Source organism: Pseudopodoces humilis, chromosome 1 (assembly GCF_049639895.1).
Source record: "Pseudopodoces humilis isolate 2021_Gansu_Grassland_sample_001 chromosome 1, ASM4963989v1, whole genome shotgun sequence".
In the NCBI taxonomy this organism is placed as follows: domain Eukaryota; kingdom Metazoa; phylum Chordata; class Aves; order Passeriformes; family Paridae; genus Pseudopodoces; species Pseudopodoces humilis.
The window spans coordinates 102,300,282-102,318,263 of NC_142200.1; the positions used below are offsets into that span (position 1 = coordinate 102,300,282).

The 17,982-nt window shown below is 36.2% G+C and overlaps 1 protein-coding gene across 2 annotated transcripts in view; it reads left to right on the forward strand.

Moving 5' to 3' along the window:
- CNTNAP2 (contactin associated protein 2) overlaps positions 1–17,982 on the forward strand; it is a 1,024,120-nt gene that overhangs the window by 701,211 nt on the left and 304,927 nt on the right. For both annotated transcript variants that reach the window (XM_005519091.3, XM_088052353.1), the window contains exon 13: positions 17,177–17,377. In XM_005519091.3, the coding sequence (XP_005519148.2) occupies positions 17,177–17,377 (201 nt within the window). The remainder of the gene's footprint in view (positions 1–17,176; positions 17,378–17,982) is intronic.

Below are 17,982 nucleotides of genomic sequence, written 5' to 3' on the forward strand. Positions count from 1 at the left end.
TAAAGGACTGTAGTCTGGTATTAAGGGCCATGGGATTGTGATGGTTTTTTTTACTTATCTTTTATAATGTTCACGACATAAATATACACTGCCATAGAAACAGCCTCCACAGAGTCACAAAGATTCTAATAATCTCAGGGCTCATTATAATATAAACTCACAGAATGTTTATTTTCTTTTTTTGACTGGGGGAGGAAGGTTGTGAATCAACACCTGATGACTTCATTAAGTAAAAATGTGTAATAATGAAAATGTGATGTCATGACTTAAGGGTTTGAGTAAATCATGTCAAATTTGCATGATCCTAAGTAATGTTAGGATAATTCTAGATATTTTCTGCAGTCACTCTTACATGTGTAGAAAGGGAAAAGCTAAACCAGTTTGCAACTGCAGAGAAAATATCTAAACCATAAAACAAAAAATATGATGGGAAATCTGCCTCCAGGACAAAATTCTTGATTTGCTCTCTTTCAGAAGAGAACAAGTTTGATCACTGACACTCAAGGTGGCTTCTTAAGTCACCAAGTAATAAAAACATTTCTGGCTGCCTGACTACATTCCTGTAATTCTTCATTTTTTTGCTCCCCCACTTCGAACTCTGAAGCAACATATAAGAATAAACATGAATAAAAGTATGTCATGTCATCATCTTAATGTATTTCAGATGCTCGTAGCTGGAGCAAACATCCATACATCAGGCATAAGATGACTAAATGTGTAATGAACTCAAAGCATGAGAACAAATTGGCTTTTGAGAGTGACATAGCAGACTTAGTCGAAAATAAAGCAGAATCTTTATTTTGCTGAATTATTTGGTCTAGGAGAAGCAAAACATCCTCACATCACCTGCATATTCTTTTTTGTTGGAAAGTAAGCTCTCACAAATTAGAATACAACAATCCTTTTTAGAATTCTGTGCATTGCAGGACCCCACAGGCCTATATTTCAAGAGATAAGTCCATAACTGGGGGAGCAGAGAAAAGGGATGGTTGGAAATAAAATGATGATCAGTACCATCTACCTCAGACTGTTACTGTGAATGTTAGAAGCAAATATTTAGCTCTCGACTCACTCCCACACACTTGTTCCCTACTGGGGATGTAAGGAACTTGGCACAAGCTGCTTCAGGCCAGTGATATGCTTCAGTTATCCCTAGAAAATTGCTCCTGTAGAGAATATTATTGAAAGGCCAAACAAAACTTGTGTTTTCTGTAGAACTTTTATTATTGCTTTTGGCCAGAAAATTAAGGTCAAGTTAAGGCTAGACAGTTAAATTACCCCTGAAATAGTAGGAGTTGGTGGTGGTTGTTTGCAAATTTTATTTTATTGTGATGGTAATATTTTCTCAGAGTTTTTCTGTTGTTTGGGGGAATAGAGGTACAGATGATGTGAGGTGGGTGTTTTTGTGTACTCCTGACATCACTGGGAAAGCCATTCTATGCTTCTGTGGGCTTTGCCTCAAAGCCTGGGAGGTGTGAGTCACTAAGTTCATGTGGGACTTGTGGTATACAGAAATACTTTCCCATATGTGCTTCTCCCTTACTGCTTCCTTGTCCTTAACCAAGAGTGCAAAGACCATCTTCTCATAAAATCCTGTCCAGGGCTGCTTTTTATTGAGTGATACTACCATCTTGTCTTGTTGGCAGTGGGACTAGGAAGAACACCATTTAACTGTTTGGAGTGTTGTTGCTATTAATAATTTCTCTGAAACTGGAATCAGTGTAGATAAATGTTCAAAGAGCAGATCAGTTAAAAGGAAATATCTAAAATCCTGTTCAGACCACAAATGGTGTATCAAGTTCACTTATTTCTGAAACAGATAGTCAAGTGATGAAAAAATTACAGGCAATTTCTAAGAGAGAAAAGAGTGAAATTTCTAAGAGTCTAGAAAGACTCTAGAATTTCCAACCAGCATTCAGGGTGCAGTGCTGCCAACCTGATGTGTAATTTTCTAAATAAATTTGCCTAGAGAGGCAGGTAACCTGTGGTGTCACTACTGCTGTTAAAAATTCTCTGGCTTTCTTTTTACTCTGAAAGACAAGTTTTAAAAATAAATTACTTGGGCAATGAATAAGCTGCAGAAGATATCCATTTTGATCTCTACTTACACATCTGGGGAATGTACTGCTGATGCAGTTTCCCCAGGCAGGCAGCAGATTTACAGAATGATTCTCCCATGTCTCCCTCCCAGGACTTACTAATAAGTGAATTATTATAGATTATGTAAGAATATGAGTGTACAGTGTTAGGAAGTTTCTGTGTGAAGGCTGTCTTTGAATGCTCCTAAAAGGCCCCAAGATTATTTTACATGTTTGCATGTTATCACTTAAAATTAGTCTTAGTGCTTTCCTGCAAAAGAGAACAAATGAATGTACAGTAACTACAAAGTGAACTCACAGACAATATTTTTACTAATTTCAGATATGGGCACTCAGTACACATTTTAGGGCAATACCATTAGTATGCTGTAAACTCCCCTCCACCTCTTCCACATGGCAGTAAAAAGACTGAAGGGGGATAACAACAAAGGCAAAAATTACTTAAATCTGATATCAGCTGGAAATTGGCCTTTTTTTCTGTTTCTTTTTTTTTTTTTAATTTAATTTTTTAGCTTCAATGTCACAGCAAATAGTGCTTCCTCTGAAAATATGATAGTCAATCAGAAAATGTTATGAAAAGACCACTTAGATCCATTAAAACCAATGAGGAATTTTCCTGGTAGAACCAGACTTGGTTGCAACCTACTGAGAGATCCTTGTTCCACAGCACCAGAAAGTGAAGAATGACTGAAATAAACAAGATACAACTTAAGAACAAACTAATGCTACCATCCCATGTAGTTTAGTGAAAAGATTCCAGCCAACATGACCATAGGATGAGCTGTGAAACTTTGTACAGTGAGTAGGGAACATCTACAGCCAGAGAACTTCCAGAGAAAATTTTTAGATTTGGAATGTGAAGATGCAGTTGCAAACCAGGTCTCTTTTTCAGAAACTGATAGGTGTAAGGATCTCCTTCCACTTGTGTACTGGATGCCAAGTGTTTTAGTGTTAGGGGTCTGGGTTCACTTTTATTATGTTTGGAGTTCACATTATTAAGAGAATTAACATGTTTTTTATGCTTCCTGCTTTAGAGTTTTTTCCATTTGCTAAGCCCAAGTTTTCCTTTCTTCAGAAGGCCTGGAAATATTTGCTTTATCTAGTATGTTTCAGGATATGCTTCCCTGAGTGAGACCTATTGAGGTAATAATCTTCCATTATCCCAAATGAGATTTATTAGACTAACTCTGCATACACTGAAGCATTCAATAGTAAGAAAGTTAGGAAAATTGGTGAGAAAAAATTATTATCTTCCTAATTATTATCTCCTAACCCTTTTGTGGGTTTTGGCAAATAAGTACCCCAAGCCTTGAGATGATACTCCTCCAAAGGGAATAGCTTTTTTGTCTTCACTTTGGGATACACTTGTGGATCACAAATGGAATTCATAGTAGATTTTCTTCCAGAAGAGGGTTTGCTGACTGCAACAAATAAGCTTGTAAGTAGTGATAACAAAAATAAAATATGTTTAATAGCATGTGAGTAGTAGTAGGAAAAAATACTGTCACAAAACAATTGGAAATGGCAATGTAAATTATTGTGTTGGATACCTAGAACCATCGCTACTTGATTGGATTCCCTTTTTCTTAGCAACAACTTAGTGGACAGGAATTGGTGTTCTCACAGAGACATGGATATCCCATAGAAGTTGACTTAGCTCTCCAAAGCCTGAGTGTGCATCATTTGTGTGCAAAGATCAGACATGTTTCTACCAGAAACATTTTTGTACTTGAAGGTGCATTATTGCTAATTTTGTTCTGGTAACTACCACAGAACTGAGCTGAAATGGTCAATCTTACTTGTGTAGTATGGTGAGCCTCTGATGAACAGCCAGCTGAGCAAACTGGATGCTAACCAAAAAGTGTACTGAGACTATTTAGGTGGCTGACATCTCTGCTAGGCAGAGTGGAAACAACTGGGGCAGATTCATAAGTATTTCTGGTCAAGAGTTATTAGCAAAAGGACTTATGAATTTGTGTTGTGCACTGGCATGGATATTCATGACTTGTCTATCTCATTGCATAAAACAAATTACTTAGAAATTGCAGATCTATGGGAAATAAGAACTACCAAAAAAAAAAGACATTAACCTACTTAATTAATTTTCATATTCAGAGGGGCTGTCTGACATTTCTACAGTCTTTACCACTGTGTCCTGGAGCTCTGAATGGTTGCTTCACTTCTGCCTGATACTCTTGCCATAGCTCTTGAAGATTTTTGCTACAACTGTCATATTAATATAAAAATCATGTTACTTAATGCCCAGCTGTATCACAAACCTATCCTTTCAAATGCTTTGCAGGGATTTGTGGCATCTGGCGAGTAGTAGTGCCATCTATGGCAGTGGAAAAGAAGCATTGCAGATGCCAGAGACCAGCAAACCACAATTTTCTTTGCATTAGAGATAGAAGAATCAAATTAGAGTAGCTGCTGTTTCAGCCTTCTTCCTAGTAGAAGTGGCTAATCAATCTTATGGGTTTTAGTAGTACATGAAGTGCCAAAATTAGACAATTTTTCAAGATTAAATTTTAATATTTTCAAATCACATAATGTTTTTTGAAAGTGTAACTAGAATAAAGATAATTTCTCTTGAAATTACTTCTGTTCCTCCCCCAGCCTTTTGTTTCCAGGCCTGGGAAATGTCTTCTATTAACTCAGTTGCTAACACTTGGTTGAAATGTATTTTAAACTAATATTTTAATACCAACATCAATATTGAGTCTTTTCCTGTTTCCCTCTCAATAATACTTTTTGCTTCACGTGATCTCTAAGTTACTTCTTCAGAATCACGAATGTGACTGCATGTGAAGTGATTATCAGTATTATCTGTGTGCTTTTGAGAAAATAAAAAAGTAAACCTAAATCCTGGCCCAAACCTGTGGATGTCTTGAGGTAGTCAGTTCTCTCAAACAGCCTGTCCTTTTGTCTCTGCAAAAAATTCCAGGGTTTGTTTATTTATTGTTTTATTTCTTTCATGTAGGTATGTTCTTTTAGGTTTGGGGTTTTCTGTTCGTTCATTTTGGGTTTTTTCTTTTTTAAGGCAATAGAAGGTTCTTTATTTGCATTTATTTGCATTTATTATTTCTATATATTTATATATATTATTTATTTATTTATTCTTATGCCTGAATGAATACCTGCTAACTGCAAGAAACTAGATTTTGAAGAAAATGAGAATGTTTGCCCCTTTTCTATATATTGCAAAGAATTTTCCATTTTTAAGAAATTGTTAAAAGCTTTAGTTTCTTGATCTTTAGCTTTTGTTGAATTTAGTGTTCACTGAATTTCAGTATTGACATTTAAATGTTGGATATTTTTATAGATGGCTTTCCTTTTGGGATCCAATCTTTTTTCATGGGCTAAAAAAATGTTACAAATGAAAACTGGTTTTGTATCTAAAAACTCAAATTAGATTTGGTTTTTTTTTGAATTAATGATGGACACCTTTTACTTTGTGATAAATTTTCTGAGCTATCCAGCCTGCATGTTAATGAAATTTTACTCACTTAGTAGGCACTCAGTAGATTACATTGTAGCGAAATTTCAGCTCTACTGGAATGTTTGAGTTGCAACATCAGCCACTCTGAAACAGTTTTCTGTGCCCTAGAAATTAGGAGACCTCACTGTAAGCAAATGTGTTAGTGCTGGGTAAGGAACAATGTCTGAATCCCACATGCTCTCTACTCTGTGCAGAGTTCATGCAGAGGAAACCAAAAGCCTTGCTTTCACCTCTGACATCCCTACACCCAAAGCAACGTATAGGTTACTAATCCCCTCACTCACACTGCCTGAATGTCCAGACTACTTTAGAGCGACACCCAGCAGCTGTGGGCAGTGCAAGGCCAGCAAGGGAGGGACAGATCCCTGGGCAGAAAGACTTGTACAGCTCATGTGCTCTCCTTTAGACACTAGTGGCTGCCCACTTTGTAGAGCACTATCCCACCTCAGGAAGCTGTAGGAAGCAGTGAGGTCACCCCTCAGCTTTCTCCTCTCCAAACCAGACAAGCCCAGTGCCCTCAGCTACTCCTCAGAGGACTTTCCTGCCAGCCCCTTCCCAGATTTGGTGTCCTCCTATGAATTCCTTCAAGTATCATAATGCTCTTTTTAAATCGTGAGGCCCATAGTCTCACACAGTCCTTAGGGAGAGGCCACACTGGTGCTAAACACAACAGGATAATCACTTGTTTTGACTGGCTGGTGATGCTGTGCTTGATGTACTCCAGGTTGAGGTTTGCCTTCCTGGCTGCCAGGGCACACACTGCTGGCTCCTGTTGAGCCTCCTGTCAGCCAACACCCCCTGACCCTTCTCTGCAGCCACTCTTCTCCCAGCCTGTCTGTTGTTGCTGCATCCCAGGTGTAGAATTCAACATTTGCTCTTGTCAAATTGCATGCCATGGATTATTACCCAGCACTCCAATTTATCCTGTACAAGGCCTCTTGTCCCCTGAAAGAACCAACAACACCTCACAGTTTAGAATTATCCAAAGGCTTGCTTACCATGTGTTCAATTTCTGCATCCAGGTCACTGATGCAAATATTGAACAAACTGGCTCTAGAATTGCACCCTGAGGAGCACTGGGGTCACTCATCACCAGCCAGATCTAGCCCCATTCACCACAACCCTTTGAGCCCTGCCCTTTGGCCAGTTCTTCACCCAATGGACCATGAACATGGGGTTTGAGGGGATGAGGGTGTTTTCCTTCCCTTATTTCTTTTACTTTTCCCCCTCTCAATCAGTGGAGAAGTCTCTTTTAGAGAAGCAGAACGAAAACTTTGACCCATTGAATTCCTTGGGGAAATTTTGTGTCTACTTTTGTTTCCTTATGCACCAAAATTTTGTATGTGCATTTTGAATTGTCCTAATAGTCTGGAAGAAATAAATATGCATAGACAGTTATGCAAGCTGCAGACCTGCATTTGGAAATCAGCAAGGAGATTGATTTCTGCAGCTTCTCAGAGTGTAACAAAGTCAGACTTCATAAAATTTCAGCATATAGTTCAAGTATTTCGTCTTCTGTAGTGGCTAATATTTAGAAGTTAAGCAATGACAATTATCTGCCATAGTGTACACTAAATATACATATGTATATATATATATATATATATGTATATATGTATATATGTATATATGTATATGTCTGATGTTAAGAGGAACTTCATGGGCTTTTTGAATGTCACTATTTTAATTTGATCTATGGATAGTTTAATTGCTCCTGAAGAACCTTGTGGAATTCAAAGGGCTGCCTTAATATTCAAGGCAGTATAATTTGTTTGTCTCCTTCAAGGATATAAACTTTCTATTTGTTGAATATAGGGAAACCTAATAAAATAAATAGCAAAGTGGCTGATAATTAGAGAAGACACTTAAAGACCCCTAAGTAGTTGATTGCTAAATGGTTTCTATCACCATTGAAAATTTCATTTCAGAAGTACTTATTTTATTCCAGACATCATCTTTTAATATTATGATGGAAAATCATTTCTATGATTCTAAAAATTCTAAATAAAATGTAGTCAAACAGCTTAGTTGACAGGAAAGGTGCATGAGGTGCATATGTGCTTCCCAAGAGAAAAGATTATGTATATGTAAAGAGTGATTGAGAGAGGCCAAAGGGTAGGCCCAGGCCAAGCAAGCTGGAATACATGGATAAGCTGTAGTCGACTTTTGCAGGAACCAGCTTGACTATATGTGGAATTTGTCTGATCCAGTGTAGTACTGTCCATAACCTCTAAATATCAGGCTGATGAATGCAAAGAGGTGTTTCCTTGTAAATTTCTTTTTGCTCCAAGAAAATGTTTTGCTGTTGTAATGGTTGTTTTCCATATATTTTTGGTACCTTGGTAGGAACAGAGACAGTTTATTACCTCTTTTTCCACATACAAAAAACACTTAGCTATTCAGTTCTGTCGAATTTGAACTACAAAGTTCAATTATGCACAATCGTGAATTTTTCAGCGTCTCAGAAATATTAATTTAAAATATATCATTTCTACATAATGAAGCATGTTAAATTTATTAGTAGATGGTGTTATATTTCTGAGTGGTTTTGGAGTATATGGGATAGTATATGCAAGTCTTTGAAGAAAAAGAAAGTAATGTTAGATTTAGGAAAAAAGAATCTTCATTTGCTACCCTCCTCTCCAAATTCTTTGGTGTTTTCTGTATGCTGTGATTTCTACACTGAGGCATAAAAAGACTATTCAGGAACACTAGGTTTATGGAAATAGACATATTCCTGCATTTCTTCTCATGAGCACAATGCTAGAAAGAACTTTCCAGAAAGCAAGAATCCGTTGGATATCTGATAGCAGGATATCTGCAAACAATGCTGTTGGTGCAGCACTGGGCTTTCTTCTAATGTTGTTTTTACACAGAACTGTCCCTGAGCTATATGACACTTAGGGTACAACTTTACAGATATATACTGCAAGGATAGTTAGAGTTTCTGAAAATACTAATTAGTATTTCCTTAAGAGAAACATTTGTATAAAAGCACTCTGCCCCTTCAGGTAGAAATAGTGTCCCATGAAACAAGTTGTAGTGTTTTACTGATGGTACTGAGATGAGAGGGAAAGAGAAGGAATCCTTTGTCTGCAAAGAAGTAAAAAACTTAATATTCAAGAATTTTCAGAAGTTAAAAGTTTCTTATTGGTCTAGCATGATCTTTATTCTCCATTCTTACAGTACTTTTAATTATACTCTTGAACTTTACTACTTATAAGTACAAGTGGGATATTTGTGTTTTCATCTGTGTCTTTCACTGTAAACTAGCATAGAAATTAATGTTTTTTCTCTTCTACTGTCAAATTGAGACAGGATGAGATCATAACATTCAGAATAGGAAAATCTTTTAAGCATACTTTATTAAATTTACTGACCCTACTATGAAGTCTGATTGACTTTTTCTTCTTTCCTAATGTCACTCTGTGACACATATCAAACCACAGGTGTATACTAAAAATTTTCATAGAATGTCTTTTAAAATAATGCACAGCATGGTAGTTTAGTATAGAATTCAAGTCATGCTTCATTTGATAGATTACAAATAAAGACATTCAAGGTATCAAAATTATTCTGTCAGTCACAACATAACTAAATTTCATTCTACTATCCATCTTGTCCATCCAATACCAATGCTTTTTGAATTATCTAAACACATTTTAGCACAGTTGTCAAGAAATACAGGAAACATGATTTTGCTCTAAACTATACATAATGGTAGTTTTTATTATTTAATTAGGTAATGCTTAGGTTTATGTAGTAATTAACATGGGATTCCTAAATTTAAATGTGGCCAATATGATTCAGAATAATGATGAAATAATTGCAAACTACCAAGAACATGCACAAAAAGTTGAAAGTGTAAGTTCTCCAATTTGGAGGCACCTTTTGAAAGAAAAATAGAAAGTTTTGCAGGAGGTTGCCTAACATTCAGTTTATTGATGCACTAATTAAAAAGGATACTTCAGCACGCTAAATTCCTTTTCCTGTCTGTCTATGGAGTGGGGTTAGCAAGACGTGAGAGAGAAGAGTAGAGTGTGCTCTTCTTGAGAGAACTAAGTTGGATCAGTGAAGAGTATGGTGAGGATTCAAGCACTTTGCTGTGGAATGAGAGTTAAGGGGAGTTTTTAGTGGTTTAACTTGAAACCTGCATTAGTCTCTGTCTCTTTGTGAGAACAAAGTCAGCCAAAACAGCCAAGGAAATGGTTTCTCGTGGTCCAAGCTAACATAGTGAAAGCTTTGAGAAGCTCCTTTCTTCAAGATATCCTTTGAAATAAATTTTTAAAAACAGTGTTACTTTTTTTCAGTGATTCTAGGAAGACCTGTTTGGGATAGCTAAAGGATTGTGCTATGTTGCTCTGTAAAAGAAAAAACAGGCTGTAGTTGATTTTTTTTTAAGTGCATAAGCTCCTACGATATGCTAAAATAAACTGAAAGATGCTTTAAAGGAGACATATTTGATCTTTCTATTTGTATACTTGTTTATATATGAGGCTGCTCCTCAGAAAGCAGAATCAGTTTTTGATTCTCCAGTCATTGAACTGCTAAAAAAGTTTTCAGCCCTTACCCAGATCCTGTTCACTGTGCTGAAAACAACCACACTGTTAATTCTTTTATGTCCTTTGTTCTTGACTTTAATGTTCCTTAATCTAAACTGAACTGCAATTGCCATCTGTTAGACCAGGCACTTAAATGATCCGAGTCCTCCTTCATATGGCTATGCTGTATCTCATTATTTATTGTTCCTTTCAATATAGGATTATTTTTAAATTCATGCTTCTAATAACACCCATAGGAGGTAATTTTTGACATTAGGGCCCAAATCAGATTTAAGTTTTTCCCCCTAGGCACTGTTTTTCAGCATAACAATACCTGTTGTTGCAGTCTCTTTTCTTTAAAGGCACAAGTGAAATCTTATTCTGATTCTCAAGGTACTCTTGTCATTAGCTTTTCACATACAACTGTGTTGAACAGTTCAAGATCATCTCTAGTGATCCAGAGAATTCATCCTCTGCTTGCTACTTCCCTAGTGTCCCTTGAGATTTCTAACAAGTTGCATTGGAACAGCCATTTTATTATCACTTCTCTAGAAATATTTGGTTCCCTGAAAATTGTATTTTGGTCACTTCTTTCCACTCTATTTTGCCAAGTATCTGAATTTATCTATTATTTATAAATTATTAGAAAATCATATCATTCAGTATCACTGTAAGTTCACAAAAAAAAATAAAGTTTTCTCTGTCCTGAATTGCTATGAAAGAGACTATGTAAATACAAGGGAAGTGTATTGCCTCACAAGACACCATCATAAATAAAAATGAACATAAGAGTCTTAGTTAAATTTGAAGATTCATTATTATCCTGATCAAGAAACAATGAAAGGGTGGAATGAAAGGAGTAGACATAGAAAATGAGTGCAGGAATGGCTCAATTACATTTTGGGATTGCTCCTATTCCCCACCTCTATAGATTAAGAAACTGACTGACTTTGCTTGCTATAGAATTCAGTTCATAAGAACACTCTTCAATTACTCTTTTTTTTTTTTTCTAAATATTGGATTTTTCTGGTCTAAACCCCATTTTCTACATTAGTAAGATGATAGCAGTTCATATCACCAGAGTAACTGCACTGAAAAATTGACATTTGCAAATCTCAGGCAAGACTGTCAAAACACTCATTAACTTCAAACGAAAGTATACTTTTAATTTTTATAAACTCAACTGTAGCTCCTTTGAAGTCCATCTCAGAAGTAGTTTTAAATTTATATATATAGTTTTAAGCTTTTATATACAAATATTCACCAAGAGAAATATAAAAGGATGGAGAAGAGATATGGGTGGCTGTAATTTTTTCCACATCTGTTGTTTACACCAGGTCTTGTGTCTACAATACTGTTGCAAAAAGGGTGCTTAGTTTATTCACATTGTTAATGACTGTTGTGTTACCATCCAACTAGGCTCTTATCAGAAAACAAAACCGTAGACCTTATAATATGAGATGATTACGGTTGTAATTTTTGTCCTTCCTAGAAGGCAGTCCACTTTTAAATGGGTTGTCCTGTCTAGTTTCTTGAGTGATTTGTGGTGTAGTATATTGTAGAACATGCTGCAGTAATCTATTTTGAAGGGACAAAAGCACTTACTATGGTCAAAATCAGGATGTCTAGTAAAGAACCACCTCCAGACTTTTATATGGTCAGGAATTCTCAAAATTATCTTCTCCAGATTTCAACCAGGAACCGAGGTGTTCATACATCAGCCAAATTTAGGTCAAGAAACTGCATCCATTAAAAAACCCACCACAGGTATATTGAAGGGGAGAGAGAGAGCTGATCATCTTTCCTGAGAAATCAAAATGTTTTCTGATTTCTGGAAGATACCTACAAAAATTATATCTTAAGCATATAAGTCCATTAATAATAAATAAATAAATAAATAAAGTTAAAACTTTAATACTCTAATAGCAATAGATATAACTGTAGATTAAAAGGAAAGGGGAAAATGTATCCATAGCTGTGGAATACAAGAATTATGCTTTCTGATATTTATTTTTCAAACTTATTATCAGTTAACTATAATTACAAAAGATTACTTAATTTGTTTGTCAGAAGCAAGTCTTCTTGCTTAACTGAGCACCAAGCAAATGAGTGAGGAAAGTTCTGTAATAGAAGAAACTGACTGTCTGCAAAATCTTCAATAGCATAATGATAAATATAATCATAACATCATGAAATAGATTGAACATGAAGTGGTAGAAATTCCTTATGTTAATATTTGATCTGATCACTTGAATGGTGATCAAGGAAATTTTTAATTTCATTTCCCTTTTTATTAGTGAACCATTACTAATACTTATTGATTATTTTACTAGCCACCTACTTCACTTTTTATTGGAAAAAGGAGTAGTGAGTGGGCAGAACTGTAAGTCAGTCATTGCAACTGAAAAAGTATTTTCAGCAAAATAAATTATGTCACTTTATTGTCACTTTATTGTCATTTAAGAAAACAGATGGTCATTTCCTTCCTTAAAAAAAATTATTCTTAAATTAAGGAACTTAATCTTACTGTAATATCTATCTGTTAGAGAGGAACTGTTTCAGCAAAGAGTAATGTACAGACTAAATTACAGGGAACCTATTTTCTCTATAATTGCATCAAATGTATTAGCAGTTTGGATCTAATTAGATTGTTCTTAGTGAAAACCATTATGAATTCTATTAAGAATCTATGGTTACTGGTTTTAGGCATTCTATCAAAGAAAATTATACTTCCTCTTCACTGCTAAAAACAAAATAATGGAAGAACCCCTATTTTTTCGTGCAACATGCTGTGCACAATTAAAAGAAGCACTAAAATATGCATTTGAATGAAGAAGTGGTCATCTTGGAGTCCCTTCTCTTCCTGAGGTGTTAGCAATTACTGGTGCTGGTGCTCTGTCCTCCAGTGGGAAACGTAGGAGCAGCCCAGTAAATCCAGCTAGGAACTCCTATACTTCCCTGTGTAGGGGGAAGTGTATATCGATGGTACAAATGCCAAGTACACAACTGTGACTGTCAAATTGTCTCTAAACACTTGTGTTTAGCAATAGTCACATTCCAGGTATTCTTCAAACAACAGCTTGTCTACTGCGGGGAATACTCCTTCCAGTATTGTGGTGATGGTAATTGCCAGGAATAATTATAGCGTTACTGTTAACTAGGACAGATTTTTCATTTCTGTGGACCTTAAATGGGACTTCTGTGTATTATTGGCAGAAAAGAGGGATATGTTAACCATGAATACCATATCCTGTTCTTAGCTACATGAGGAGAATGCCATAAATGGTGAGGATACAGGTATTTGAGATAGTGTGACCTATCTGCATTACCTTTTCTGTAATGGAAGGTGACTGCAAGCAGGGTGCTGATTCCACCTCTCTCAAGAATGGTCTCAAGAAATAAGGAGTTTCTGAGAAACTGAAAACATGAGTGAAGATATTGGCCTTCAAGTTATATGCCTAGATGATTTCTGTGGGAAGTACAAACACATTAACAAATTTTAAGACTAAAAGGAAAAAAACAGTTTTTAATAGCACTCAGTGGATAACATTGAGATTTCTGCCTGGCATCTGTCTCCTTTGAGTCTTTCCAGACATCTTGAAGCCAGACACACACACATATATATAGCTATAAGTATTCAGAAGTCTGCATTTGGTGGGTAGGGGAGATGGATTTTTGTCTGTGACCACATTGCCCTGTTAATGTGTTTTCCCAGCCCAGGAAAGGCCCTACCTTCCCTTACAGTTTTGGTCCTTGTGTCATGGCAGTGCTTTACAGTTAAATCAGGAAATACATGAACAGTGTGAAATCCCTTGTGTGAAGGAGCCTCTTTCCTGTACACCAGCCACAACTTTTGCTCCACACTCTCTCTGTGCCTGACCTGCAGGCATAGATGCTTCAACTTTCAGAGTTTGGACAAGACAGCCTGCTGAATGTGTTCATGGGTCATTTGAGTCCTTTTTTTAACAAAAAATTCATTTCAAGTGAAATAAGACCTAGGTTTCTTTTCAGTATCTGACCAGGTGTATCCTAATCAATCCCCCATCATCTTTTAGACAGCAGGAAGAGATTGAGTTGCTTTTCTGTAAAAGATTATTGAATTTATGCACATACACATGTATATTGATAAAAAGATCTATTACAAGGTGCATCAAGCACTTAACTATTATTAGTACTTGTATTTTGACAGAAAGGTCCTGAAGTAGTTCGGAGGATGCATTTGACTGACAGGAGTATGTTTCTATCATCTTTAGTACAGTGTGCCACAGTAAAGATTAAACTTCCTAACTCAGAGGGGAAGTGACAGTATATTGGCTAGAATCTGCTATCCATAATAAAATTCCTTCTCAAACATAGTGCCTAACACAATTCCTATGGCTAGTCCCATTCCTGTACCATCTTAGTGGCTACTCTATGAGTCTTTACTGGATCAAAAATCCTATATAAGGCTCTAACTGTCCTAGTACATTCCTTTCTGTAAGAACTTTTGTGTTCTTACATGTACAGTGTTTTCTGCCAAAAATGAGAGGTTTCTGTCACTGAATATATAAACTATCTCAATCCTTTTTTGAAAATAAATTTGCAGTAAACTTCCATCCCAGGCTCTTAACAGAACTGGATTATATTCTCTATATAATTTGACAGGTGACAATTATAATTTTTTTTTGGTACTTGGGAGAGGGATTCCTCTCTCCTGATTTTTCTCAATGCAAGAATATTGCTGTGTTTTATAAAGGGCTTCAGACTAAGGATATGAATATTAAAATAATAACTGTCTTGCATCACCTGCTGAATTTCATCTCATTTGACTAGTGGTGTGTACAACCTGTGGAGGATTTGTCTGCTTTGCTTACCTTATCTCTGAAAATTTGATTAGAAAGACTTAACACTGTATCAGTTGCAAACACACGGGTCCACATGATTCCATATAATCCAAAATAGCCTGACACTATGCGGTAAAAATTAAGACTGGAAAATAAGGCAGAGTACAGAATCCAGAAGATAAGGATAATCATATTGTGGAGTGCTATCTTGACTCTGGGTCGCACCAAAACTCATCAGTGGATGTGAGCACATTCCTGTGAACTTGGTGAAGAAGTACTGAAGCACTTTTGAGTCTGTGTCAGTTTGGCAAAGTGTTTCCATGTAGTTAAAATATTGATGTGCGGGCCACAAGTTTTGGAATGACTCAGATTTGCATTAACAGGCAAGAGATTTACATAGAGGAATTGAAAACATACTGCAATGCACTACATTTTATGGGGTTTATTGCTACAAGGCACATCTGTCAGGTGAATTAGTATACTCAGAAAATGCCAAGTGATCTCCCTGGAGAGTCTGTTTTTGTGATAAATACAGCAAAGTTAGCAGCGTGGTGTGTTTTTTTTCTGCATCTCTGAAGGACAGCTGTGGTCAGTGGTGCTGCTTGGCAGAACAGCTGAGTCAGAGACCTGACTCATTTGGGAATCTGGACTTTCATACAAGCCAGTTTAAGGCACCAGAGTAGACTCATAGCGATGTGTTTTAAGGTTCTGTTTAAGGTTCTTTATTCCAAGACAGATTTCTTTGACTTTGCCCTCAGTGGTAGAAATATATACGGCAGAAAAATTAAAACAGAAAAACAACTTAAAATGTGAAAGAGCCTTACATGACAAAAGTCATTTACTGACAGAATCTGACACACTTCTAGCAAGTTTTGTGTTGTCAAGAGAAAGGATAAGTGCCTGTGGTTTTTTTACAGAGGATAATTGACCTATTTCACTCCTTTTCTATGTGAGATGTACAATATGAGTAGCACATATCAGCTGAGAGAGTGGATTTTTAGAGTGGTACCTAGTCAACCTAAATTTTAAAATTCTTCACACCTAAGTGATACAATAGCATTCTTACAGGAAGACAGTGTCAATAATATTGACTGAATCTTCATAGTTTTCATTCTGAAGCCCTGTATTACCTGGATAATATGTTTTCCATTTTGTTTGAGTGGAATGTCCCTCTAAGAAAAACAAATGGTTGGTCTATAACAGCAAAGTTTCTCTGCCTTGTCTTTGTTTCCTTTCTAAACTACCTTACAACTTCAACAAATCTTGCTATAAAAGGAGTGTGGAATGTGTTGCCTCATTATTATAATACCTCATCTTAAATCTTCTCTGGTAACTACTGACAAATGGTTCACAGTAACATCTCTAGTGACTTGATCAGTAGTTTAAAGAAGTATAGTGCATACAGACATTGTTCTGGGCTGGATATAAAACACTTTTTGCATGACCCTGCAAAAAAAGTTTGTTGGAGGTGTTGAGATTTGGCTAATATTACTGTATTTCTTATTAAAAAATTTGAAGTTGTCTTTCCTCCTTCTGTGTGCCTTTCACATCTAAACAGAAGATTTTATATTTCCATTCTACTTGGATTAGTTCCTGTGGTACTATCTATACCATAACCAGCATCAGTAAAGTTATATGGTGCTGCTGTCTTAAAATATTTAAGTCTTAATAAGCAGTAACTTTGTTTTAGCCTAGAACACATCCTGGGTAAAAAATGTGGAAACATTTTCATTATTAATTGCTAAATGAAGTAATTGAGAATCTGGTTCATTCTTGTTGTTACTTTACTACTACTTTACTAAAGCAGTGTATCTCTCGAGCCCACAGCAATTTACCATGCACAGTGAATGTTCTTCACATAAAAAACTTTGATTCTTTAGGGCATCAAGGCTTCTGTCTTTCTGATCAAAGTTAATCCTTATCAGTTCCATATGTAACTGAAGGCATCAGTTGTTTAAGGAAGACTTCTCACATGGTATATTTGGTATCTTTTCATAAAGGTGATCAGAGTTTCTTCCCTTCATCAGTTCATAGTTGGAACTATGTTGCTACATGACGACCTTTCATGCGCAGAGCCCTCCTTCCCCACTACCACCTCAAAAAATTTCTTGCCAAACACTTTTATTTTTTGTCAAGGCCTAAATTTATTTTAATTCAGTTCCACTGTCTGTCTCTTACCAGTTCTTGTCTTGTCTTTCTTGCCCTCTCTTTCAGAGGATAAAGTATGGACAACTGTGTACCATGATCTGCAAATGCAGACTTCTGTGGGAGGCAGCAGCCCGGAGAAGTTATCTGTGCTGCAGCTCAACTACAGTGCAACAATGGACCAGATTTCTGCCATTACCAGTAGTGCTGAATACTGTGAGCAGTTTATCTCCTATTCTTGCAAGATGTCCAGGCTGCTGAATACACCAGGTAAGCAGAGAATGGGATATCCATTAAATATGGTGTTAAAAAGCTTTATCTCAACAATTTAACAGGTATTGCTGTTAGATAAGTCCATTGAACATATTTCTTTGTTTTCCTTTGTTAAAGGACAAAGAGGGTGAAAATACAGAAAACATTATTTTCTTAGGAAAATTTTGCTCACTACTAAAATGATTGGTATTGCACCAAGTGTTAGTGTGTTCTCTTCTCAGATCTGTTGCTCCTTAAAGCAGGTGGCATTTGGTGAACACAGTAACTTTTAAAGATTAATCAATACAGGCACTGAAAAATTGCTTTGAACTTTATCCTGGTTTTCTGGTTGTCAGTTTTCATATGCTACAGTCAGCAAGGGCACTAGTTGAATGAAGGTTAGAATTTTTCCACTAACACTTTTGAAACAGTTTCGTAAATGCAGAGCATTTGTGGGTAATCAGATGCCTTATACATTGTAGAGAATGGTATGGTCAATAATGCAATTGAGTGAGAAATTATGTGCTATTACCTACAAGTAGATTAAGTATAAGATTATTCCTTTGCTGCGTAGTTTTACTGGAAGAGACCCTTTCTGTATGTGCTTCCTCAACAAATGTTAC